The sequence below is a fragment of the Suricata suricatta genome, chromosome 7 (assembly GCF_006229205.1).
Source record: "Suricata suricatta isolate VVHF042 chromosome 7, meerkat_22Aug2017_6uvM2_HiC, whole genome shotgun sequence".
NCBI lineage: Eukaryota > Metazoa > Chordata > Mammalia > Carnivora > Herpestidae > Suricata > Suricata suricatta.
Genome location: NC_043706.1, coordinates 101,324,874 through 101,346,263, shown reverse-complemented (window position 1 = coordinate 101,346,263; position 21,390 = coordinate 101,324,874). Strand labels below are relative to the sequence as shown.

Below are 21,390 nucleotides of genomic sequence, written 5' to 3'. Positions count from 1 at the left end.
GATTGGATGAACCCAACAATTTACTAACGATTGCAACAAACTATTCAGAAATTACAATGTCATTTGAAAACTATTAACCAACCATACTGTTATGTTTTATAGATACAAAGGCAGTCTCTGTTGACAGGGCACACAGACACTGTGACCTATGTGAAGTTGTTGGTGAACGACATGGTGGTGGATTCCATTGGAGGATATCTCTATTGGACCACACTGTACTCAGTTGAAAGCACCAGGCTGAATGGAGAAAGTTCCCTTGTACTACAGGCACAGCCTTGGTTTTCTGGGAAAAAGGTGACAACTTACAAATAAGACCTGATCATTTTTAGTAGTATTATATAGTGCTATTGAATAGTTATGACAATACAGTGTCTGCTTTTTGTGAATAGTTAAGGTAGAATCTGAAAGAAAATACTGTTACAGTAAGATGTTGGGATAACCAAAATTTTTCTAAGTCTTATTTAATTGTCATAATTGATTAAATAAATTAAAATACAACATAGAGAATTTTATAGTTTGTTTTATCTTGAAAGGACGCACACTTATAAAGGGATTTTGATTTCTGACTGTTTTTGTAATCTTCAGGAATTATATTGAATATTTTAAAGCTTCTTACTGGATAATGATTTGATGTTTTATTATCTTCAATCAGTTTTGGGTACTGACTGCTCTTAAAACTGTGTGACTCCTAGATAAATTATTTCACTTCTCTTTGTCTGTTTCCTTGTCTGAAAAATGGGAATATTAGCAAGTGTCCTACCTCTTAGAGTTGTTGCATAGATTAAATGAGATAATTAATGTGAGGTACTGGAATAGTGCTACACACATGCTGAACACTCAATAGTTAAGCTCTTGTTACTGTAACTGAATCTGAAAAGCACACCTGATATAGGAACATTTCTAACACAGATGTTATATCCTCAGCTTCTAGAAAAAAACCTATTTTTCTTGATCCTCAACTTCTAGAAGCAATACCTATCTTCTTGATACCCTGTAGCTATCATCTGAAATGTCTGAATTTTGTGTTTCCTGTTTATAACAGTAATATATGTTTGCTGTAGGAAATTTAGAAATCACAGAAAAGCATGAAAAAGAAAGAACGAAAGCATTCATATAATTTCTACTTAGGATATTCCTGAATTTTTTTCTTATTGTTTTAATCATTTTCTTCTGTCAGTAGAGATAAAATGCCCATAATGTAAATAAACCAGATCATTTATAAACAAATTGAGTCACATGATCCCCAATTCCAGGATATATGGGTTATAATACCTAGGTTATTTAAAAGATCTTATTTGCATATACAGATTATAGCAAAGATATTTAAAAGAAATACAAATTTATTCACAGACTTTTTTTTAAGTTTTATATATTTACTTTGAAAGAAAGAGAAAGAGAGAGGGCAATCAGGCAAGGGGCAGAGAGGGAGAGAGAGAAACTCAAGCAGGATCTGTACTGTTAGCACGAAGCCCAATATTGGGCTTGAACTCATGAACCATGAAATCATGACCTGAGCTGAAATCAAGAGTCAGATTCTTAACCAACTGAACCACCCCCATCCCCCCAAAAGAAATACAAATTTACACACTATATCCAGAGATTAATCATTCCTGTCAAATAATGAAAACATCCTTTAATTCTATTTTGGAGCCTTTGAGTCTGAATATAAGAAAATATACTTTTTTATGTCTTGATAATAAGTGTTAGGGGAAAGCACTTTTATTTTTGTAAGAGCATATAAAAGATAAAAATGATATTATCTCAAGAGTAACTTTCTATCTATTCCTGGGACTTTGTCAGTAATGTCCCCCAATGCTCTGATCTCGTTGCTTGAGTAATGTTCATTCTGGAAAGTTCTATAGTGGCCCTGAGGACTTTTCTGTAAATGAGTGGAAAATTATATTTCTCAGCATGTTTAGGGAAACACACCCTAATTCCCATTCCAAATCCTTCACAGGCTGTAAAAATCTGTATTCTGGTTCCGTCATATGATGTCTTACCCATTTGCTTCCATTAATGCTAGTGGGTGTTTTGAAGGTAACATATTTTGCACCAAGCAAAACTCTCATTTAGCTGTCATTTATCCCTTCATATGTTACTTATAGATTTATCATGGAGTCATGAGATACTGTGCAAGCAACAGGTATAATAAAATAACCAATTATTTATAGAAAGGCTTGGTATTTGTGTGATGAAGAGAATGCAGTGAGATCTTTATCTAAAGTGAAAACATAGCCTTTGCCACATCTGATGGATCGTACGGGCTCCTATATATACATATGTAGTACACATCACCACAGGAGTAAGCCTCAAGCTTATAGTTTAGGCCAATGGGATTATTTCCAAAGTGGCCATTATTAGACATAACAATGGTTACCAAAGATTTATGGAACGTCCTCTGGCTCTGTTTAAATATGGGCTCAAATGACTGCTGCAAAGGAACTGATGCTGGAGGTTCTTGCAATGATGTGCCTTTTTTTCATTCTTGGGTACCTTCTTGTATCCTCTTTACATTTCTCACTGGGTCATCATTTTTGTTTTTATGCTGCAGTGTCTTGTTAGAGATGTAGCCATCAACTTTAATCCTTGATCTCTCTTAGCCTCAAGGTCTGCTATAGAAAGACCCCACCACTTTGAGGCCATACACCTGGCCATCTCAGCTTATTTGAAAAATACTACCAAGGCAAAGAAGGCAAAAATGTTCCCTTGGATTGTGTAACTTCTGTCTCATGCAGTCTATTTCATAGGAGAAGCAGTCTTTCCTCGGGCCTTACATAGATAACGGGACATAGAATTAAGTCATGGATTATAACAAGAAGACAAAGAAATATTAGTAAGGAGTGGTTTTCAGATGTTAGCTTGACATAGAACTTTATATATACATGACTCTATTCAATTATAGCACACAAAACTCTATGTGTGTTATATTTTTAAAATGCGTCAGGACGTTTTGGTTGTAATGAACAGAAAATAAAATATTAAATGGCTTAAAACATTGGTTCTCAAGTTTGGTGGCACATTAACATTTTCTGGGGAATTTGAAAACATACTAGAAACTGGGTTCCATCTCCAAAGATTATCATGTAATAGGATGCACTCTGGGAATTGAGGGTTTTGAAGAACTCAGCAGGTGATTCTAAAGTGCATCAATGTTTGAGAACAAGAGATGTAAACAGCAATGAAATTTGTTAGCTTATTGGCCTGAGTTCAAAGTTACGGCTAGCTGTAGGCAAGGCTTAACACAGGGGCTCAAAGTTCCTGATTCAGTAGGACCTTGAGTGTGGTTGAAAATTTCTAATAACTTTGCAGGTGCTGCTGATGCTGCTAGTCCAAGAATCATACTCTGAGAACCACCGGAGCTAAGTTTGTGAAGTCTCTGCCTTCTGAGGATTTTTAGGAAACCTGTGTTTATATCCAAATTACTTAAGAATAGGCAGCTCACATAATTTTTCTTTTCAGTGAAAGGTAAAAATTACTGAGTTTATTATTCCAAAGAGGACATTAAAGAGAAATCTATAGTTTAAGTGTGACTTATTCACAAAAGTATCCTCCAAACATGTATTTGATTCATTTTCTTATCTTATTTAGGTAGTTGCTCTAACTTTAGACCTTAGTGATGGGCTCCTGTACTGGTTGGTTCAAGATAGTCAATGCATTAACCTGTACACAGCTGTTCTTCGAGGGCGGAGGTAAGTAATATCTCTTGATAACATGACCAGACTTTTTCTGATCTCTTTGCTAAGGAATCCGCTCTACCTTTCCTTTTACAGTGCCATTGATCAGTGTAGTGTTTGTTCATCTTTTTCCACATTGCCCTTTCTGCTAGCCTGTGTATTCATTCTATGAAGGACGAGATTGTATTTGTCTTATTTACCACTGTATTCCTGGTGGCTAACCCAGAAAGAGGCACAAAACATTTGTTGAATGAATGAGTGAGTGAATGAACCCTCAGCACAGTAACCTTGGCTGACCTCTATACATATTTCACACTTTATGGAAGAGTTTGTCTTTCTAAAACTTTTTGTTGTTGAGCTTTGCTTTAAATCCAGCTTTACTTGTTGCTGAAGACTGAAGGGTTTGAAATTACAGATGGGAGGAAGCCCCATACTGACCTCTTGAAATTGTGTAGGTTTTGCTGAAGTGCCGTGAACATTGGAGGTCAAGAATTTCCTGGTTAGCCCATGAGATTTTTATAGGGGAGGACTCTTCAGCTGAAATGAGGGGCCATCCAAGCCAGGGGCAGCTAAAGTCACACCTTGCAGGGAAACCCTCTGTCCTGGGAACACTTTTGGAAATGCTGAAACAAACAACAAGCTGGGCAAAATTAACACAGGCGCATTCACAGGATACAGGCTTCAGTAGCTCTGTGGGTGGTCCAGAAGGGCCAGTCTCTTCAGCCCAAGTGCATCCTATTTAGTGAGCTTCCCTCCATTTGGAATTTGGTTTTATATATTTCACAAGGTTGCTGGAAAGTTCTAATGAGAAATGGAAATAACAAGGTATAAAATTAGACAAGCGAGTCAAAGTCCACAAGGCAAATCAGATGCTGTCCTCAGAACTGCGTAGGTATGAATAGAGTATTTTACTAGAAAAAGGAATCGTCCTAGGGAGTATACCTCTTTATAAGGTTCTCAACTTCCGGTTTTGGTACTCTAAGGTAGTTACAGTTTTGTCAAGGAGATATTGTGAAATTCTCAAATCAAAACTTATTTATTTTGATTTTAAATGCCATTCTTTCTGCTTTTCTAAAGAGGGAAATGTCAACACTCTAAAAAGATGTCGAGAAATCTTTCAAAGTCAAACTACCACTTCAAAAGGCTGAAATGATTGAGGTAGTTTTTATTTACTGAGTACAAGGCAACTAGATTAATTTTTAGAAAATACCAAGCAGATTTTTAAAGTGAAAATCTTTGTAAAATTCTGTCACTGAGAGAAAACCATAACATTGATGTAAATAATGTCTGTTAACTTCAATTCCCCAGTCTGAAAAGAAGCTTTTTGAATGAGCTAATGAAGTTAATATGTATCGTTGAAGCAGCAGTTATGAATAGTATATATTGAAGGACCAAACAGGAGAGAATAATGGATGGCCAATTAATAACATGATTAACCAAGTATAGGAAGGAGGCACGGTCCCCTCTGGAGAAACCGGTCAGGAGGCTGCGCCTCTGATGTAGGGTATCACCAAAAATCACAAGTATTTCTTAAAATCTGTGTAATACTCTTGCCATTGCAATATCCCATTAATTAGAAAAGTCCTAGAAAACTTGCATTAGGTATACTTTAAGAAAATCCTAAAAAATCAACTTAATACAGAAAAAAAATAAAAATAATTATTATCTTTTTGTTTTTGCACCCACAAACACGCTCTCACAAACATGCGTTCTTTCCAGTAATTGAGTGTACCAGCCCTTCCAACAGGCTAATTGGTGCCATATTTTAGCAGCGCCGGAGATACTAACATCACAGAATTTGCAGCCTGGAGCACTTCTGAAATATCCCAGAATACACTGATGTACTATAGTGGTCGGCTCTTCTGGATCAATGGCTTTAGGATTATCACAGCTCAGGAAATAGGTCAGAGAACCAGTGTCTCTGTTTCGGAACCAGCCAAATTTAATCAGTTCACAATTATTCAGACATCCCTCAAGCCTCTGCCAGGTATAGTATATTATTCTTGCTTACCCTGTCTCCTCCAAACATGGTTTGTTAAATAAGTGTTTATGTTGGGATTTTTTCCTTTCCTTTTCTTTTCTTTCAAAAAATTTAAAAATGTTTATTTATTTTTGAGAGCGAGAGAGCCAGCGAGAGAGCACAAGTGGGGAGGGGCAGACACACACACACACACACACACACACACACAGAATCTGAAGCAGGCTCCAGGATCTGAGCTGTCAGCACAGAGCCTGATGCAGGGCTCGAACTCATGAACCATGAGATCATGACCTGAGCTGAAGTAGGATGCCCAACCGACTGGGTCACCCAGGTGCCCGTTTGGAATTTTTTTTCTTAAGAATTAAGTTTTAGGGGCACCTGGATGGCTCTGTTGGTTAAGTGTCTGACTTTGGCTAGTCATGATCTAACAATTCATAGGTTTGAGCTCTGCATCAGGCTCTGTACTGACAGTTCAGAGCCTGGCGTCTGCCTTGGATTCTGTGTCACCTTCTCTCTCTGCCCCTCCCCCGCTCATGCTGTCTCTCTCTGGTTCTCAAAAATAAATAACAGACTTTTAAAAAAGAATTAAGCTTTAAAAAGAAAAAGACTTTAGTAGTTTCTGTTGGTTTGCTTGCTAATTACTGTTAACCCAAATTTGCAGTATAGAACAGTCAGAAAAAGAAGATTGCCAGGATATATTAAAGGAAAGGGAAATTTTGTTTTGGTAGTAATTATTAGTAGTTTCTATTCATTATCCATGTTCTCTATGATGTTTGAGAATCCTAAATTATTTCCCCCTCTATTCTTTCTTTCATCCCATAGAGAACTTTTCGGTTACCCCCAAGGTTATCCCAGATTCTGTTCAAGAGTCTTCATTTAGGATCAAGGGCAATGCTTCAAGTTTTCAAATACTGTGGAATCCACCCCCAGCAGTGGATTGGGGTATCATTTTCTACAGTGTGGATTTCAGTTCTCATTCTAAGGTATAGTGTTGGTGCCAGTAACTTGCATTCCTCAATACCATCTGCATCAGCCCTGCCCACATTAATTTGTGCTTCCTTCATTTAGCCAAGCCTGTCTCCTTTGTTGCTTCCAATGTATTTGGTTGTTAAGATCTTTCCTGAGCAGGCACCTGGGTGGCTCAGTGGTTGAGTATTTGACTCTTGATTTCTGCTCAGGTCATGATCCCAGGGTCGTGGGGCTGAGCCCCTCATTTGGCTCCATGCTGAGCGTGGAGTCTGCTTAACATTCTCCCTCTCCTTCTGCCCCCCTACCCCTACTCATGTTCTTTCTCTCAAATAAAAAATTTTTAAAAAAGAAAAGATTTTTCCTGAGAACGCTTAAAAAATTTTTTTTAATGTTCATTTATTTTTTGAGAGAGAGACACAGACACAGACACAGCATGAGCAGGGGAGGGGCAGAAAGAGAGGGAGACACAGAATCTGAAGCAGGCTCCTGACTCTGAGCTGTCAGCACAGAGCCTGATGCAGGGTTCAAACCCATGAACTATGAGATCATGACCTGAGCCAAAGTCGGATGCTTTGCCGACTGAGCCACCCAGGTGGCCCCTGAGAACCCTTGTTTATGGCCAGTCTCTGATTGTTTTGTGGTTAATGTTAACAATGGGTATGTTAGATACATTTCAGCTGGTCTATGTGGAACCATATGGAACTTAGCAACAGTAGTATTTTCAAAATTGCACGTTTTAACTTTATATGTAAACCAAAGTTTGGAGATTTTAGTTAATTAGGAGTAAAAGATTTTATGACTCCCTTACTAAGAAAATAATGTTTTGTTCTTATATTTTAGTTCCTGGCTAGTGAGCAACAGCTTCCGCCTGTATTTACTGTGGAAGGGCTAGAGCCCTATGCCTTATTTAATCTTTCTGTCACTCCTTATACGTACTGGGGAAAGGGCCCCAAAACATCTCTGTCACTTCGAGCACCTGAAACAGGTACAGGGTTTGAAATCTCTATTTTAAGAAGGCAGAGCCTCGCTTTCTGTGATCTATGATAAATAGCTAATAATTTTTAAAAATAACTTCCAGTTTTGTAGATGTGTTGAGATTCAATACCTTTTCAATGACTTTTGGAGAGGAGAATAACACCATTAATATAAATCTGCATAATTTATTCCAAAATCATATTTCAAGGATTTCTTAAAGATTGTTTCTCTTACTATAATAATATACATGATGCAGAAACCTGTTTCAGGTGAATTGTGAAACACTTGAGAAGGAAAACGGGAATATAATAGCAGAGACGGTTTCATCGGAGGCAGGCGTGTCTGAAGATGTCCTCACAGATGGTAACTCAGAAGTTTCCATAGGTGGATAACTCATGCTTGAATTTAATGGGTTTCTTTGGAATATATTTTAAAAAGGATTCTAGTCGTATCTTTACATGTTTATCCCTACAAACTGCACAAAGCACATTTATATGTATCACTTCTTTATTAAACATTTACTGCACACCTTTCACGTGTCAGAAACATCATTTCATCCTTGCATTTGACCCTCCCACTGCTCCCTGGATGGTAGGACAGGTGTTACTGTCTCAATTATGCAAATGAGAAAGCAGAAGCCTAGGGGCTGACCAATGTAAAACAGCTAGTAAGTGGCAGTGCTGGGATGTAATCCAGACTTTTCACCATCATTTTTATCAAATCTCCATTCAGTCATATCTGCAAATGCTGGTAAATGATAGTACCATATTGATTTATTTGATATAAACTTATTAGCACAAGACCTGGCAGGTGGAAAGAGCCCAATAAGCATAGATATCCATCTCGCTTTGTTTTGTTTTGTTTTTACTGTTAAGACGTTAAGACTTTTTCAACAGTATTTATCCACGAGTCTCGTAACAGGAACATAGTAGAGCCTGGGCAGGTCCTGGAGCACTTAGCATTTGGATCCAGGTATGCTCTCTTTGAGATTGTCTTGGATGTCAGCTTTGGTAGGATTCTTCCCTGGAAATGGTTTCGCCTGCACCTGTCAGGAATGTCCTGGGGGCCATTAGCACTCTGCTGGATTTTGGGGGACAATAAAAAAATGAAAAGATTTGGCCTTTGCCTTCAGGCAAATTTACAACATAGTCGGGGAATTATTCAAGTTGACAAATATTTATTAAGCACTTACTGTGTGCCAGCCCTCTACTAGAGTTGAGGGGCTTTAACAAGAAATAAGGAAAGATGCTTTCTCTGATGGAGCTCATAAAACAGAAGAGGGATAAACACAGGCTCCCAACGATAATAGAAATGAGACAGTAAGAACTGAGCTTCAGTGGCATAGAGTCAGTAGACAAGACAGAATGCTTCACCTCTGTCAGGCAGCCCCAGCATTCTCAGAAGACAATGATCACAGACTGGAATGCCCACGGAAGGTCTTTCGGGAGGGGGAATTCTAGCTGGGCTCTTAGGAATGGTCGAAGAAAAGATACCCCATGTGAGCACAGTGTTCAGAAGGCCTGGAGATTGGATGATGATGGGAGTGTTGAACACTGAGAAGTGATGTGATTGGAGTAAAGAGTGGAAAGGGACCGTGTAGAGGAGTACAAAGAAGAAAGACAGGCGTCTTGCATGAAATGACATAGACATCAGGGAGAGGAATTTCTCTTCATTAAGAGGGAAATAAATTAACTGAATGGCTGGGAGACCCTGAATTGCTTGGTTTGGCTCTAGGATAAATGGTAGCCTCCAAACCATACTCTTGGGGTGCTCCCTGCTGCCTGGAAGGGTTCAAGGTGAGAGGGCCTGGATCTGTGACATGCTGGATTCTATATCCTGAACTGGCTAAAGGCCAGGTTGAGTTACTGCCTTTCTTCCCCAAACTGCCATTTCTACCACCAGCTAAACCACTGTGTCAGGAAGAGAGTAAATATTGTATTTTATAAGGAGAACCTGCCACCTTCCATCTATACAGGGCACAGATGAGAAAGATGTGCATAAGTAGTGGTAAGAGGGATTTGGGTTGAAGATAAGAAAGATTTGCTAAAATATCAGGATAGGTTCCTGAAGAAATCTATGGAATCTTCTCTCCTGAAGATCCTGAAGATCTTTAAGAATTAGATATACTCAGTTTCTGGAATGAGAAGTATTTATTACCAAGTTTCTCCATCCCCTCATCATGAATGATAAAAAGTCAACCTTATATATTTTTCTATTTGTGTCTCTGCTTTTTAGTTCCATCAGCACCCCAGAATCCCAGGATATTTATATTACCAAGAGGAAAATACCATACCCAGGATGAAGTTGTGGTGGAATTTAGATGGAATAAGCCTAAGCATGAAAATGGTGTGTTAACAAGATTTGAAATGTTCTATCAAATATCCAACCAGAGAGACACAAATAAAACATTCGAAGACTGGATGGCTGTCAATGCAACCCCCTCAGAGATGTCTTTTCAGCTTGAAGGCATGAGTCCTGGGTACACTGTTGCCTTCCAGGTATAAGAGTGAAAACAGGGATATAAGGGTCTCAAGTGGTTCAAACAGAAGGCTGATTAAAGGAGTAGGTTAAGAATTCTGCCACTCTGTCAATAATTTGAGATCCAGTATGGTCACAGAAGTCAAGTGGGCTGCAAGGATACAGAGGGCAGAGGGGACAGCTAGGGTAAAGGACAGGTTGACAACTTTCTTGCTTTCAGATTAAGAACAAACCATTATTTTTTCCCGTGATCACTATACGCCATGTACCTTGGTAGATGGTTTTATATTTCTTATCTCATTTGCTCCTCTTACTGTCTGTGAAGAAAATGCTGTGTGTCCCTGGGTGTATCAGTGAATTGCTGAAGCTGCATGGCTAGGAACTGGTGTGTTGTAGTCCAGCCTCTAGAGTCCTTTCCCCCAGATCACGTCACTGTTGTGAATCCTCTGGATGCCCCAACTTGGAGCTACCGCTGGAAATAAAAACCAAGGATCTAGGTAGTTAACATCTCAGACTTACTGTCTGGCAGCTGATAGACAAGAAAGTGAGAGAATAGGAATCAAGAATAAAAAGCTACTGCCACCCCATTTGGACATTTAACTTTAATATGAAATAGTTTTCTGCTTGTGGTAGATGGCTTGATGAGTTTCTTATCTTCATTAAATACCAAGTTGGTGACAATGTTGTACATATTTAAAATTAATTTCCATTTCTTTTTGGGCAACATAATGCTTTGGGGAGTGTTTTAGAGATTTGAGTTTCGTAAGGATCTGTTTTGTCCTTGTAAAATTCTAATTTAATAGTTATTTTGTTAATATGTTCGTTCTGCATATACGATTCAAAGAAGTTGTACATAAAAGTTAAAATACACACTCTTATTTGTTAAGAATCATGTGTGTTCTGGTTAAATAAATATTCTGGTTAAGTGTATGTGTCTAAATGTACATATAGTTTCAGATCTCAGTCTCACAGGATTGTGCAAGGCGATATGCATGGATACGCATGAGTTTCACTTAACATGGTCTTGCGCAAAAGTGAAGACATCTTGGTATATGTATGTACTATCATGATTCACACACACACACCCCACATACAGATAGTAGTATGCATAAAATGGTAAAATATATTTAACAGTAGAAGTATAATAAAAATAATCTAATACTTAGTTGACTGAGGGCGCTTGAGGATCTACCTTTTGGGTCCACCATTATAGGTGTCAATTTCCTTTATAAGCTATTGTACAGATGCAAGGTTCAGAAATGGAAATGGAAGACATCTGATAAAAGCTGTTTTTAAAAAGCTTTGGTACTAGGATGCAGAGTGGCATGGTATACAAGTATACAAACCCCAGAGGACTTGGTTTTTATGCCAGTTTCTGCATATGCCATTGTGGATGAGTTACTTACCTTAATTCTTATTTTGTCTAATTTCTGCTCTTAATTGTGAGACCAAAAGAGATAATGTATGTAAAAGTGGTTTGAAATGAATAATTAATATTCAAATGGTTTTTAAAAGTTTTATTTATTATTTTTCTTTTATAAATCTCCTTTTTAAAAAAAGGTACAGTAAACTTGTTTATTTAAAGCTTCTAGAAGTTTATTTCACAGTATGTGGAAGTTTACCATAATATGCATAGTTTTGTTCTGCTAAATGTTCTGTATAATTTAACCTTGGAAGTAGCTAAAAACCTTTTTCAGAAATTCAAATCTTTTTCAGTGGAGATTCATGTCAATACTTTGTACTCTCCCAGACAACAACAGCAATGATAAAAAGCACACCACCAGCAGGAATGTGGGGCAATATTGACCTCTTAGTGATTTATTGCTTGATACTCAGAGGGAAGTAACTATTTGAAACTAGTCAGAGAAAGGCAAAGACCCATATAATTTCACTCATATGTGGAATTTTAGAAACAAAATAGATGAACATGGGGGTAGGAAAAGAAAGGCAAACCAGGAAACAGACTCTACTACAGAGAGCAAACTGAGGGTTGCTGGAAGGGAGGTGGGTGGGGCATGGGCTAGATAGGTGAGAGGGATTATAGAGGGCACTTGTGATGAGCACTGGGTGTTGTAAGTGATGAATCACTAAATTCTATCCTGGAAACTAATATTACACTGTGTGTTAACTAACTGGAATTTAAATAAAAACCTGACAGAAAAAGAAACTATTCATAATTGATATCAAATTTGTGAAATGAAACCTTCAATAATTTATCAGTCTCAGAAAGTAATTATTGTCATTGAGGACACTGTTGAATGCATTTTTCTTATCCTTTTCTTTCTTTAGGTTCGAGCCTTCACATCCAAAGGACCTGGACCATTTTCTGCCATAGTCAAGTCTAGAACCTCAGGTATTCATTAACTATAACCTGTGCGAGAAACAATTAGTATTTTAAAAACAGTTTTGACCCTTGGCATTCTCAGGGATATGAATACTGTCTCTGAGCTGAAGTTAAAGCCAAATAACCATTTTTTATCATCACCGAACAGACTTAAACAAACCTGAGCTAGGGGCACTTGGCAGTATTGATTGAGACTGAAGCAGTAGATGAACCCAGAGAAGACCCATGGATTTCAGAATAGCTTGAGATTGAATCAAGGGATTTTGCCACACAAAAGGTTTTTTTTTTCTTCTATGTATTATCTACTTGTTTTTTGTTTTCAGAAATCAACCCATTTCCATACCTCATAACTCTTTTTGACAGCAAGATAGTTTTATTAGATATGGATCAAAATCAAATCGTATGGACATTTTCAGCAGGAGGAGATATCAGTACCATGGGCTACACAGCTGATAATGGAATGGGGTATTATGCTCAAGGAGACTCTCTCTGCCTTCTGAACATGCACAATAGATCCAGCTCTGAGGTATTTCACTATGTAACTATTCTGGAAGGAAGGGCATGGATAATTTACATATCACACTACCCTGTAATTAAATAGACTGGTCAGTGGTTGAGTCATTAAGATTACAATGGTTGGAAAGGATGGATGTTGCATAATTATTTAGTCACAAATGATTAGAAATTAGATTTTGGGCAAATGTCATTCAGGATTAATTTGCAAATAGTTTAATTTGGTTTAAGGCACTGTGTTAGTTCCTGGGATAGAGGTAAAAAAAAAAAAAATCACAGTCCTTGAACAAACCCAGTCTAGTATTAGTCTACCAGTAGGAAGACAGTACTGTGTAATGATTCATGGCTGAGCTTTGGGATCTGAAATTCAGAATTTAATTCTGGCTTAACCACTTACTAGATCTGTGACCATCAGCAAGTTATTTAACTTGTGGTATCTCTTCATATGGTTCCTGTGAAGATTAAATGAGATGACCTATGTAAGGCACTTAGCACAATGCCTGGCATGTGGTGGAATTTACTGGGTGTCATAGTGGAACAGACAGACAGAAGACAGTATCATGCTATGCTCAGGGGGTGTGTGGATCACAGAAAATGGATGATCAGTCCAGGTTGGATCGGTAGTGGTTGAGTGGAAAGACACCTTGGGACAAAGAAGATGAGCCAGGTGAAGGTAAGAAAAGCTTAAGGGGTAGCAAGTGCAAAGACAAGGACACATAAGAGCCATAGCATATCTAGGAGGCTGTAAATAGAGTAGGCTTGGAATGCAGGTGGGAGTGAGGGTGAACAAAAGACAGGTAAAAAGCTGAAGTAGTAGGCAGGAGCCTGAATCATTATATTCAGGCCTCTGCAATTGTGCTAAGGTGTGGAGGGCTAATCCTGAACCCAACATCAAGCCATTAAAGAAATTTATTGGGTCATTCACATGGCCAAGTTATGTTTTAGAAAGACCTCTCCATTAGTGGTGTGAATGATGACGTAGAGAAGGTTAAATCTGAGACACTTAGGAGGCTATCATACAAAGCCAGACAGGAAATGTTAGGCAGGAAATGAGAGGCAGTGAGGTGAGAAAGGAGAGGACCAATTTGGGATAGATTTCAAATGGGACCAATTCACTATGGGTAGTCATGAGAGGAAGATGTCAAGGATGAACCACATTTGTCAGGATTGCTGCTCAGATGAATGTTGGAAATCCATAAAAATATAATCTGTAGGAGAAAAGAAGGTTTTGGGGGTGGAGTAATGAATTCTGTTTCCTGGGATCATTCATATGGAGATGTTCAGTAGTCAGTTTGAATGAGTAACTCAGTGAGGGAGGATGCTATTGCCCTTGTAGCCCTGGTCTGTGAATTACAGTTGAAGTCAGGGTAGTTGAAGCTAACCAGGAGAAAGAACACAATGTGAGCAGAGGACCAATGTTATAATGGTACACAGTACAGAGCTATTGAGGTTTTGGATTACAGAGAAGTACAGTGAATAAGTAATATGGTAGATTACCAAATTTGGGGGGGAAATGACCACTATCTCCTTGGCTGTGTTTTCTACCTATGTTAAGATTTTCCGACATGCACTGATTTTTGATATCACACTTATTACAATTGACTGGATTTCAAGGCATCTCTACTTTGTGCTAAGAGAGTCACAAAATGGAATACAAATATTTGATGTCGATCTTGAACACAAGGTGAAATACCCCAGAAAGTTGGACATTTGCAATAGAAACTCAACAATAATCTCTTTTTCTGCATATCCTTTTTTAAGGTATGTAAAATATGATGAGTATCTGTTTCTATTGTGATGAGATAGAGGCATATTTAATATAAATCTTTGGTTTAATATTAGCAGCTATTGATGGAAAAGTAAAATGCTTATGGCCCTTCACTAACTATATTAACTTATAGTAAGTAATTCCACACATAAATTATGAGCCCACAGCCAGAACTATGCAAATTTAATCCATACTGACAATTTGGCTAACGTAAAGTTAGGGTTATTACCAACAAGAAACCAAAGCAGATTTTTATACCAGTGGATTTCCTAATATCCTAATATGATAAGGACGAGAAGGGACTGAGACAGTGGCAGGAGATGAGTGGAGAGAGACAGGCAGCATGTCATGCACTGCTAACACTATGCTGGGCTCATCCTTCTTTAATTAATGTCCTTGTAAGATGAGTTTTAAGGCCTCCATTCAGCAGCTGATAGCATTTTTTCATGCTGAAAGATGTATTTTGTTTGTGTCATAGCATGGTTATTCTATTTTTAAACTAGATTGTTAGCCAATATTAAGAAGCAGAAAGAAACTTGAGAGGAGGGGAATAGAGATGGGTGTTGATGAAAAGTAGGCAAATGCATTTCATGTTTACAGCCATTAATGAACCATTCATACATCACCTTCAGGCCATTTTAGTCCAAAGCTTTACTTGTAAGCACATTTATTGAGAAATCATGGGAAAGTGGTACAAACTAGATTGCTTTTGGCTCCCTCCATCTCAGAAGGTTATTGGACACGTGGGCATATTCTCTTCAAAGGCTATATTTGTTTCTCCAATCATTAGGAAAGATTAATATTCATTGGAAACTAACATTTGCAGTAATATGTTTTACTCACTAAGGGTCTTTTTTCCCCCATAGTCGCCTGTATTGGACAGAAGTTTCCAATTTTGGCCCTCAGATGTTCTACTACAGTATTATCAACCAGACCTTGAGTCACATTCTTCCACCCACAGCCACAAACCATTTAAATGGAAGGAAACAGTGTTTTTGCAGTGTTACTCAATTCGAGTTTAGTGGAGTCATGACTATTGACACTTCTGACCTAGAGAAATCACAGATATACTTTGTCAAAGGTCAAGAGATATGGGCCATGGATCTGGAAGGATGTCGGTGTTGGCAAGTTATCATGGCACCTACTTTGCTTGGTAAGACATCTGTGTGTGTACATAGATACTCATTAGTAATGGTGGCCTTTCCTGTCCAGTTAAAATGGCTGTGCATTCCACCTATAATCAAAAGAATACACACATGGTTATTTGCTCTGGGCCATGCCAAATGTTACCATAGAATTCAAGTCAAGTTGTTTCCAGGCAAATTGTGCACAGACATTCACAAAATTTTCTGGATCATTGGTTTCATTGTTGTTGTTTTTATTTTTATATTAAAAATAGAGCTCTAATTTATTGAGTTTATATATTCTAAGATGCCAAACATATTATCTCATTTAATCTTCAAAACACCTTGATAAAATAAATACTAGCATGCTTATTTTACAGATGAGAAAACTGAGAGCCAGAAAGGTAAGGTACTTGTCCAAAAGGCTACAGTTAGTAGAGGATCTGGGGTTGGAAAGTGGGTCTAACTACAGCATCTATGATTCTACTAACAGCACCCTACTTTACTTCTGTTGTGATGATCCCATTGACTCTGCATTCAGCATGAGTTGCTCAATACTTGACATCACATGCTTGTGGAGCCAATACTTAAATGTCTCAAGTGATTTGGTGAGGCCTCCTAATCAGGAGTAATTGCAACAGAAAAGAAAAGCACTCTATATACCTTCTTACATTCTTAAGAGCCTACTCTTCACTGTCCAATGTAGTAACAACTAATTATATGTGATTTAAGTTCAAATCTTATTAAGATTAAGTAAAGTTAAAAATTTTAATTCTCCAGTCATGCTAGCCACATTTTAAGTGCTCAGAACCACAAGTGGCTAATTGTTACTATATTGGGCAGCAGAAACATAAAATATTTCCATCATCAAAAGTGTTTTTGGACATTGCTGATGTTTATAATAAAGTTTTGAAATTGCAGATGCGTGTGTGTGTGTGTGTGTGTGTGTGTATTATAACTGCACGAATGCCTTTTCCAACATACTTTCAATGAGCTTAAGACTAGAGATAATATTTTGAACTTCTCATATTAGGAAAATTACTTGTTTCTGTTGAATCTGTGACAATGACTCCTTCTTTGATTAAACGTTAATTAGGCTCCTCTGAGCCATTTTCTCAACTAGGCCTTGACCTCAGTCTTCCTTATCTGTTGTTGTTGATTCTAGTTTTGTTTTTTTTTATGTTTTATTTATTTTTGATACAGAGAGAGACAGAGCATGAGAGGGGGAGGGGCAGAGAGCGTAGGAGACACAGAACCGGAAGCAGGCTTCAGGCTCTGAGCTAGCTGTCAGCACAGAGCCTGATGCGGGGCTCGAACCCACAAACGCGAGATCCAACCTGAGCCGAAGCTGGAGGCTTAACCGACTGAGCCACCCAGGTGCCCCTGTTGATTCTAGTTTTAACAAGAATCTTGCTAAATCAGTTTAGGGATAATCCCTAACTGGTATCTGATCAAGTTCTTCATCCCCAACACTTGATGTTCTTGGCTTGCCTTTAGCAAAAATCATAGGAAACCAGGTTAGCAAGAATCTCCATGCCCTTGATGTCGTCTCTTAGTAATTTTTTATCCACTGACCCCCTCACTTTGCTTGTTGGCTCTGAATCCCCAACTTTCTTTGTTGTATGTGAAGTTGGGCACATGTCTCCCTCCTATTGCAATATTGCAACAGTCTTAACTAAAGTCTTCCTTACCATTTAAACAAGTGTCAGAATAAATTTTCTTTATCATCTGATACACGAGATTTATCTAGTAGGCCATTGTCTTATAGGTATAGAACTGGTTAGTTTTTCAGGAATCCATAGTTGAACTTTATAACCCTAAAATTAGTAAATTTGAATGACTTTAGAGATATTTTAGCTGGCAAGATATTGGAAGAAATCCTCTCTACAAAAACACCCTTGCTTGAACACCTGTTTATAAAACAATGATGTCTTTATAAGGAAGGTTTTTTTTTTGAAAAATTCTAAATATTAGATTTTTTTCTTATAGTTAGCCAAAATTTTCTCCTCATTTCTCCCATTCATTGATTTGAGTTCTGACCTCTAATTTTGTAAAGAATAAATCACTTTCTACATAATAGCCATTCAAATTGCGTTGGGACTTTCTGTCATTGCTCCTTCTGAGTACTTCCATTGAAGGAAAAATTCATGTATTTGTAACTACTCCTCATGCAATGTGACTTCTAGATTGTTCTTTGCCCTAGTAACCCTCCTGTGATTTTCTCCTAGCTGCTTCTATCATCTTAAATGTTACCCCCATAATGACACCCTGTACTCTCATTGTGTTGGGCTTAGTGCGGGGGGGGGGGGGCTCTGACTTCCCCTGTCTTCTTTTATTGAAGCTAAAAGTGGCATTAAGTCTTTTGGTTACCTGCCATTTGAAAAACCCATGGTCTTTTTCATGTTAACTATTATTATGCCAGGCTTCTTTCATTTGCTATTTATAGACTTGATCTTAAACTTGAATTTAGGATGTCACATTTATTCCTATTAAATTTCAATCAATTTCCTGATTTTGTTGTGATATTTTCAAATTTTAAGTTAGTGATTGAACATACTAGTGTCAGTAAGAATCATGTATTATCTACAAAATTGATAAGTGTATTTACTCTGTATTTATTCCATTTACAGATAAAAAATACTGAGCAAGAAACTGAGCCCTGGGCCTATCATCTAACAGCTCCCTTTCAATAAGCGTTGTTTGATGTGAAGTCACATAGATTAAGTTGAAAATCTTGGCTCTGCTCTTTACTAACTTTGTGGTCTTGAGGAGATTATTTCACTCCTTAAAGCCTAAGTTTACACTTCTACAAAATGAGGCCGATCATAATAGTATTCACATTATTGGCTTGGTATGGAACTAAAATGAGAAAATATCTATAAAATCCCTAACCTAACGACATAAAATAAAAGTGGTATTTTTTTTCTTATTGAAATGATAGAAAGATTAAAAATTAGTAATTACAATACAGAAAACAGATTTCACAGATTGCTTGGAGTAGAAAACATGAATTATGTGTTTTGCTCCTTATGTTCCTTATTTTACGTGTCTCATGAGCAGGAAAAACACTTGAAAGCTTAACCGTGGATGGGGAATTTCTCTACTGGATCTCCTCGGCAAAAGATAGCACACAGATTTATCAAGCAAAGAAAAGCAATGGGGCCATCCTCTCCCAGGTGGAGGCCCGAGGGAGCCAGCGGATCCTGGCTTACAGTTCAGTTCTGCAGCCTTTTCCAGGTAATAAAATCACACTCTTAATCTGCATGTTCTCCCAGCTGGGGGGCAGAAAGGTGTCGGAATGTCTCCCTCTCCAGGCTACCCCAGCCGGCCCTTCGTGGTGCCCAGTGTTGCTGCAAACCGTTAAGATGCATGCACGCGGCGGTTCCTGTTTGCTCTGGGTCACAGTTGATCTCCGCGTGCATATGTGGCTTGGGTTGTCCTAGGCAGTTTTAGACACAGGGAACCTTGTCTACTCATTCTGTCTGTCTTCTTTTCTCTTTGCATTCCCATAATTTCTCTCTTTTCTCCTCTGATAATGTTTGAGAAATCCCAGTTGTGTCAAAAAGCACTGCATAAAACTTCAAGTCTTTTTCAAGGTAAAGTGCTTTGTTTATTGCAGTATTAAGTATGTCAACCATTTATCATGCATACATGTGTGCTGTCATTTTTATTAAGTTCCTATCTTTTTAAAAATTTGTCACTCATGAAGTTTTTTAGTGTTGTGCCTCTAACTCTATCTCCCTCATAAGCCCTGTAGGTCTTATTGTACAATTTTGCATAATGCAATGATTTTTAGGAACGAATGGATGGTACCCTGGTATAACTAGCTATATATTTCCTACTGAGAGTCATAATACTAATAAAACAAGTTTGAAATCTAAGAACCAGCCATCCAAAATGAAAAACATTACATACACTCTCAGGTGGAATTCAGGTTTATAGTTTTTTCTCAAGCCATTTTTAATTAAGGTGGCAATATCATTGTAAATTAAGTATAATAACCCCCAGAGAGGGGCAGAAATAGTCGAAACAAACTCTCTCTGCTTAAGTGTGTTCAGTTATAAAATATGAAAAAGTGAATTTATAAACAGTCATGTGCCTATTTTGGTAACGTAATTCATTTTTCACTTTGAGAAATTTAGGAGATTTAGTAAGTCCATGAAAAGTCTGTTTGAAATTGAACACACGCACATACATGCACATTCTTAAAAGTAAAAGTCCTAAAGCTAGCATGAGTTTTTGTAACTGGAATTAATATTAATTTTTTTAACGTTTATTTATTTTTGAGTAGGACACACAAAGCATTAGCAGGGGTGGGGCAGATAGAGAGGGAGTCTCCAGAGCAGGCTCCAGGCTCTGAGCTGTCAGCAGGATTTTGCTGTGCGGCTCAAACCCATAACGGCAAGATCATAACCTGAGCTGAAGTTGGACGCTTAACCGAGTCACCCAGGTGCCCCCTCCCCCAAATATGATTACTATTATGCTGTCACTACTTTCTTCAAAGTAAAAAAAGACTCAACTTGATTTTACTATCATCTATGTACATTATTCAATGTACTTTAGCTCCCCCTGCTGAAAATTTTAGGCAATAGTCAGTTACCTTGCTCCCTTTTTTTCGGAGGCATTTACCAACTTCAAAATGTATGGAAAAAAACTCCTGTCTTCCTTTCCTGAGTAACATTTCCAGCACGTCAAATATACAAAAAAGATGGTATTACCCTTGATGTTAAATAATTCTGCTGTTCCTTTTTCAAACATCTATGTGTATATTTTTAATCTTTTCTTATTATTTTAGATAAAACATTACTGTGTCTAGCTTCAGATATCGCAGAGCCAACCATACTTAACACCACTAACAGCAGCCTCACAATCAGATTGCCACCTGCCAGGACAAAGCTCACCTGGCACAGCATCACCTGCCCTACTCCAACATACCTGGTTTATTACAAAGAAGTTGATGGTGGGCAAAACATCTCTGAGCCGAAATATAAAATGCTGGTAAGATTGGAGCTGGTGGTCTTTGTCTCTTCACAAGATACCTGTTTTTTTTTTAATAGTTTATTGTCAAATTGGTTTCCATACAACACCCAGTGCTCTTCCCCACAAGTGCTCTCTGTCACCACCACCTCTTCCCCCCACTCCCCCTCCAACCCCGGGTTCCTTTTCAGTATTCAATAGTCTCTCAGGTTTTGAGTCCCTCTCTCTCCCCAACTCTCTTTCCCTCTTCCCCTCCCCCTGGTCCTCCATTAGGTTTCTCCTGTTCTCCTGTTAGACCTATGAGTGCAAACATATGGTATCTGTCCTTCTCTGCCTGACTTATTTCATTTAGCATGACACCCTCGAGGTCCATCCACTTTCCTACAAATGGCCAGATTTCATTCTTTCTCATTGCAATGTAGTACTCCATTGTATATATATATCACATCTTCTTGATCCACTCATCAGGTGATGGACATTTAGGCTTTTTCCATGTTTTGGCTATTGTTGACATTGCTGCTATGAACATTGGGGTATATGTGCTCCTATGCATCAGCACATCTGTATCCCTTGGGTAAATCCCTAGC

The 21,390-nt window shown here is 38.0% G+C and overlaps 1 protein-coding gene across 1 annotated transcript in view; it reads left to right on the top strand.

Annotated features, from left to right (window-relative positions):
- The window catches only part of ROS1 (ROS proto-oncogene 1, receptor tyrosine kinase), a 104,040-nt gene that overhangs the window by 39,277 nt on the left and 43,373 nt on the right, over positions 1 to 21,390 (top strand). The window contains exons 16-27 of the mRNA XM_029945461.1: positions 103 to 294; positions 3,589 to 3,689; positions 5,447 to 5,661; positions 6,478 to 6,638; positions 7,465 to 7,609; positions 9,835 to 10,097; positions 12,367 to 12,430; positions 12,745 to 12,947; positions 14,490 to 14,695; positions 15,569 to 15,855; positions 18,887 to 19,063; positions 20,622 to 20,824. Of these exons, the coding sequence (XP_029801321.1) occupies positions 103 to 294; positions 3,589 to 3,689; positions 5,447 to 5,661; positions 6,478 to 6,638; positions 7,465 to 7,609; positions 9,835 to 10,097; positions 12,367 to 12,430; positions 12,745 to 12,947; positions 14,490 to 14,695; positions 15,569 to 15,855; positions 18,887 to 19,063; positions 20,622 to 20,824 (2,217 nt within the window). The remainder of the gene's footprint in view (positions 1 to 102; positions 295 to 3,588; positions 3,690 to 5,446; positions 5,662 to 6,477; positions 6,639 to 7,464; positions 7,610 to 9,834; positions 10,098 to 12,366; positions 12,431 to 12,744; positions 12,948 to 14,489; positions 14,696 to 15,568; positions 15,856 to 18,886; positions 19,064 to 20,621; positions 20,825 to 21,390) is intronic.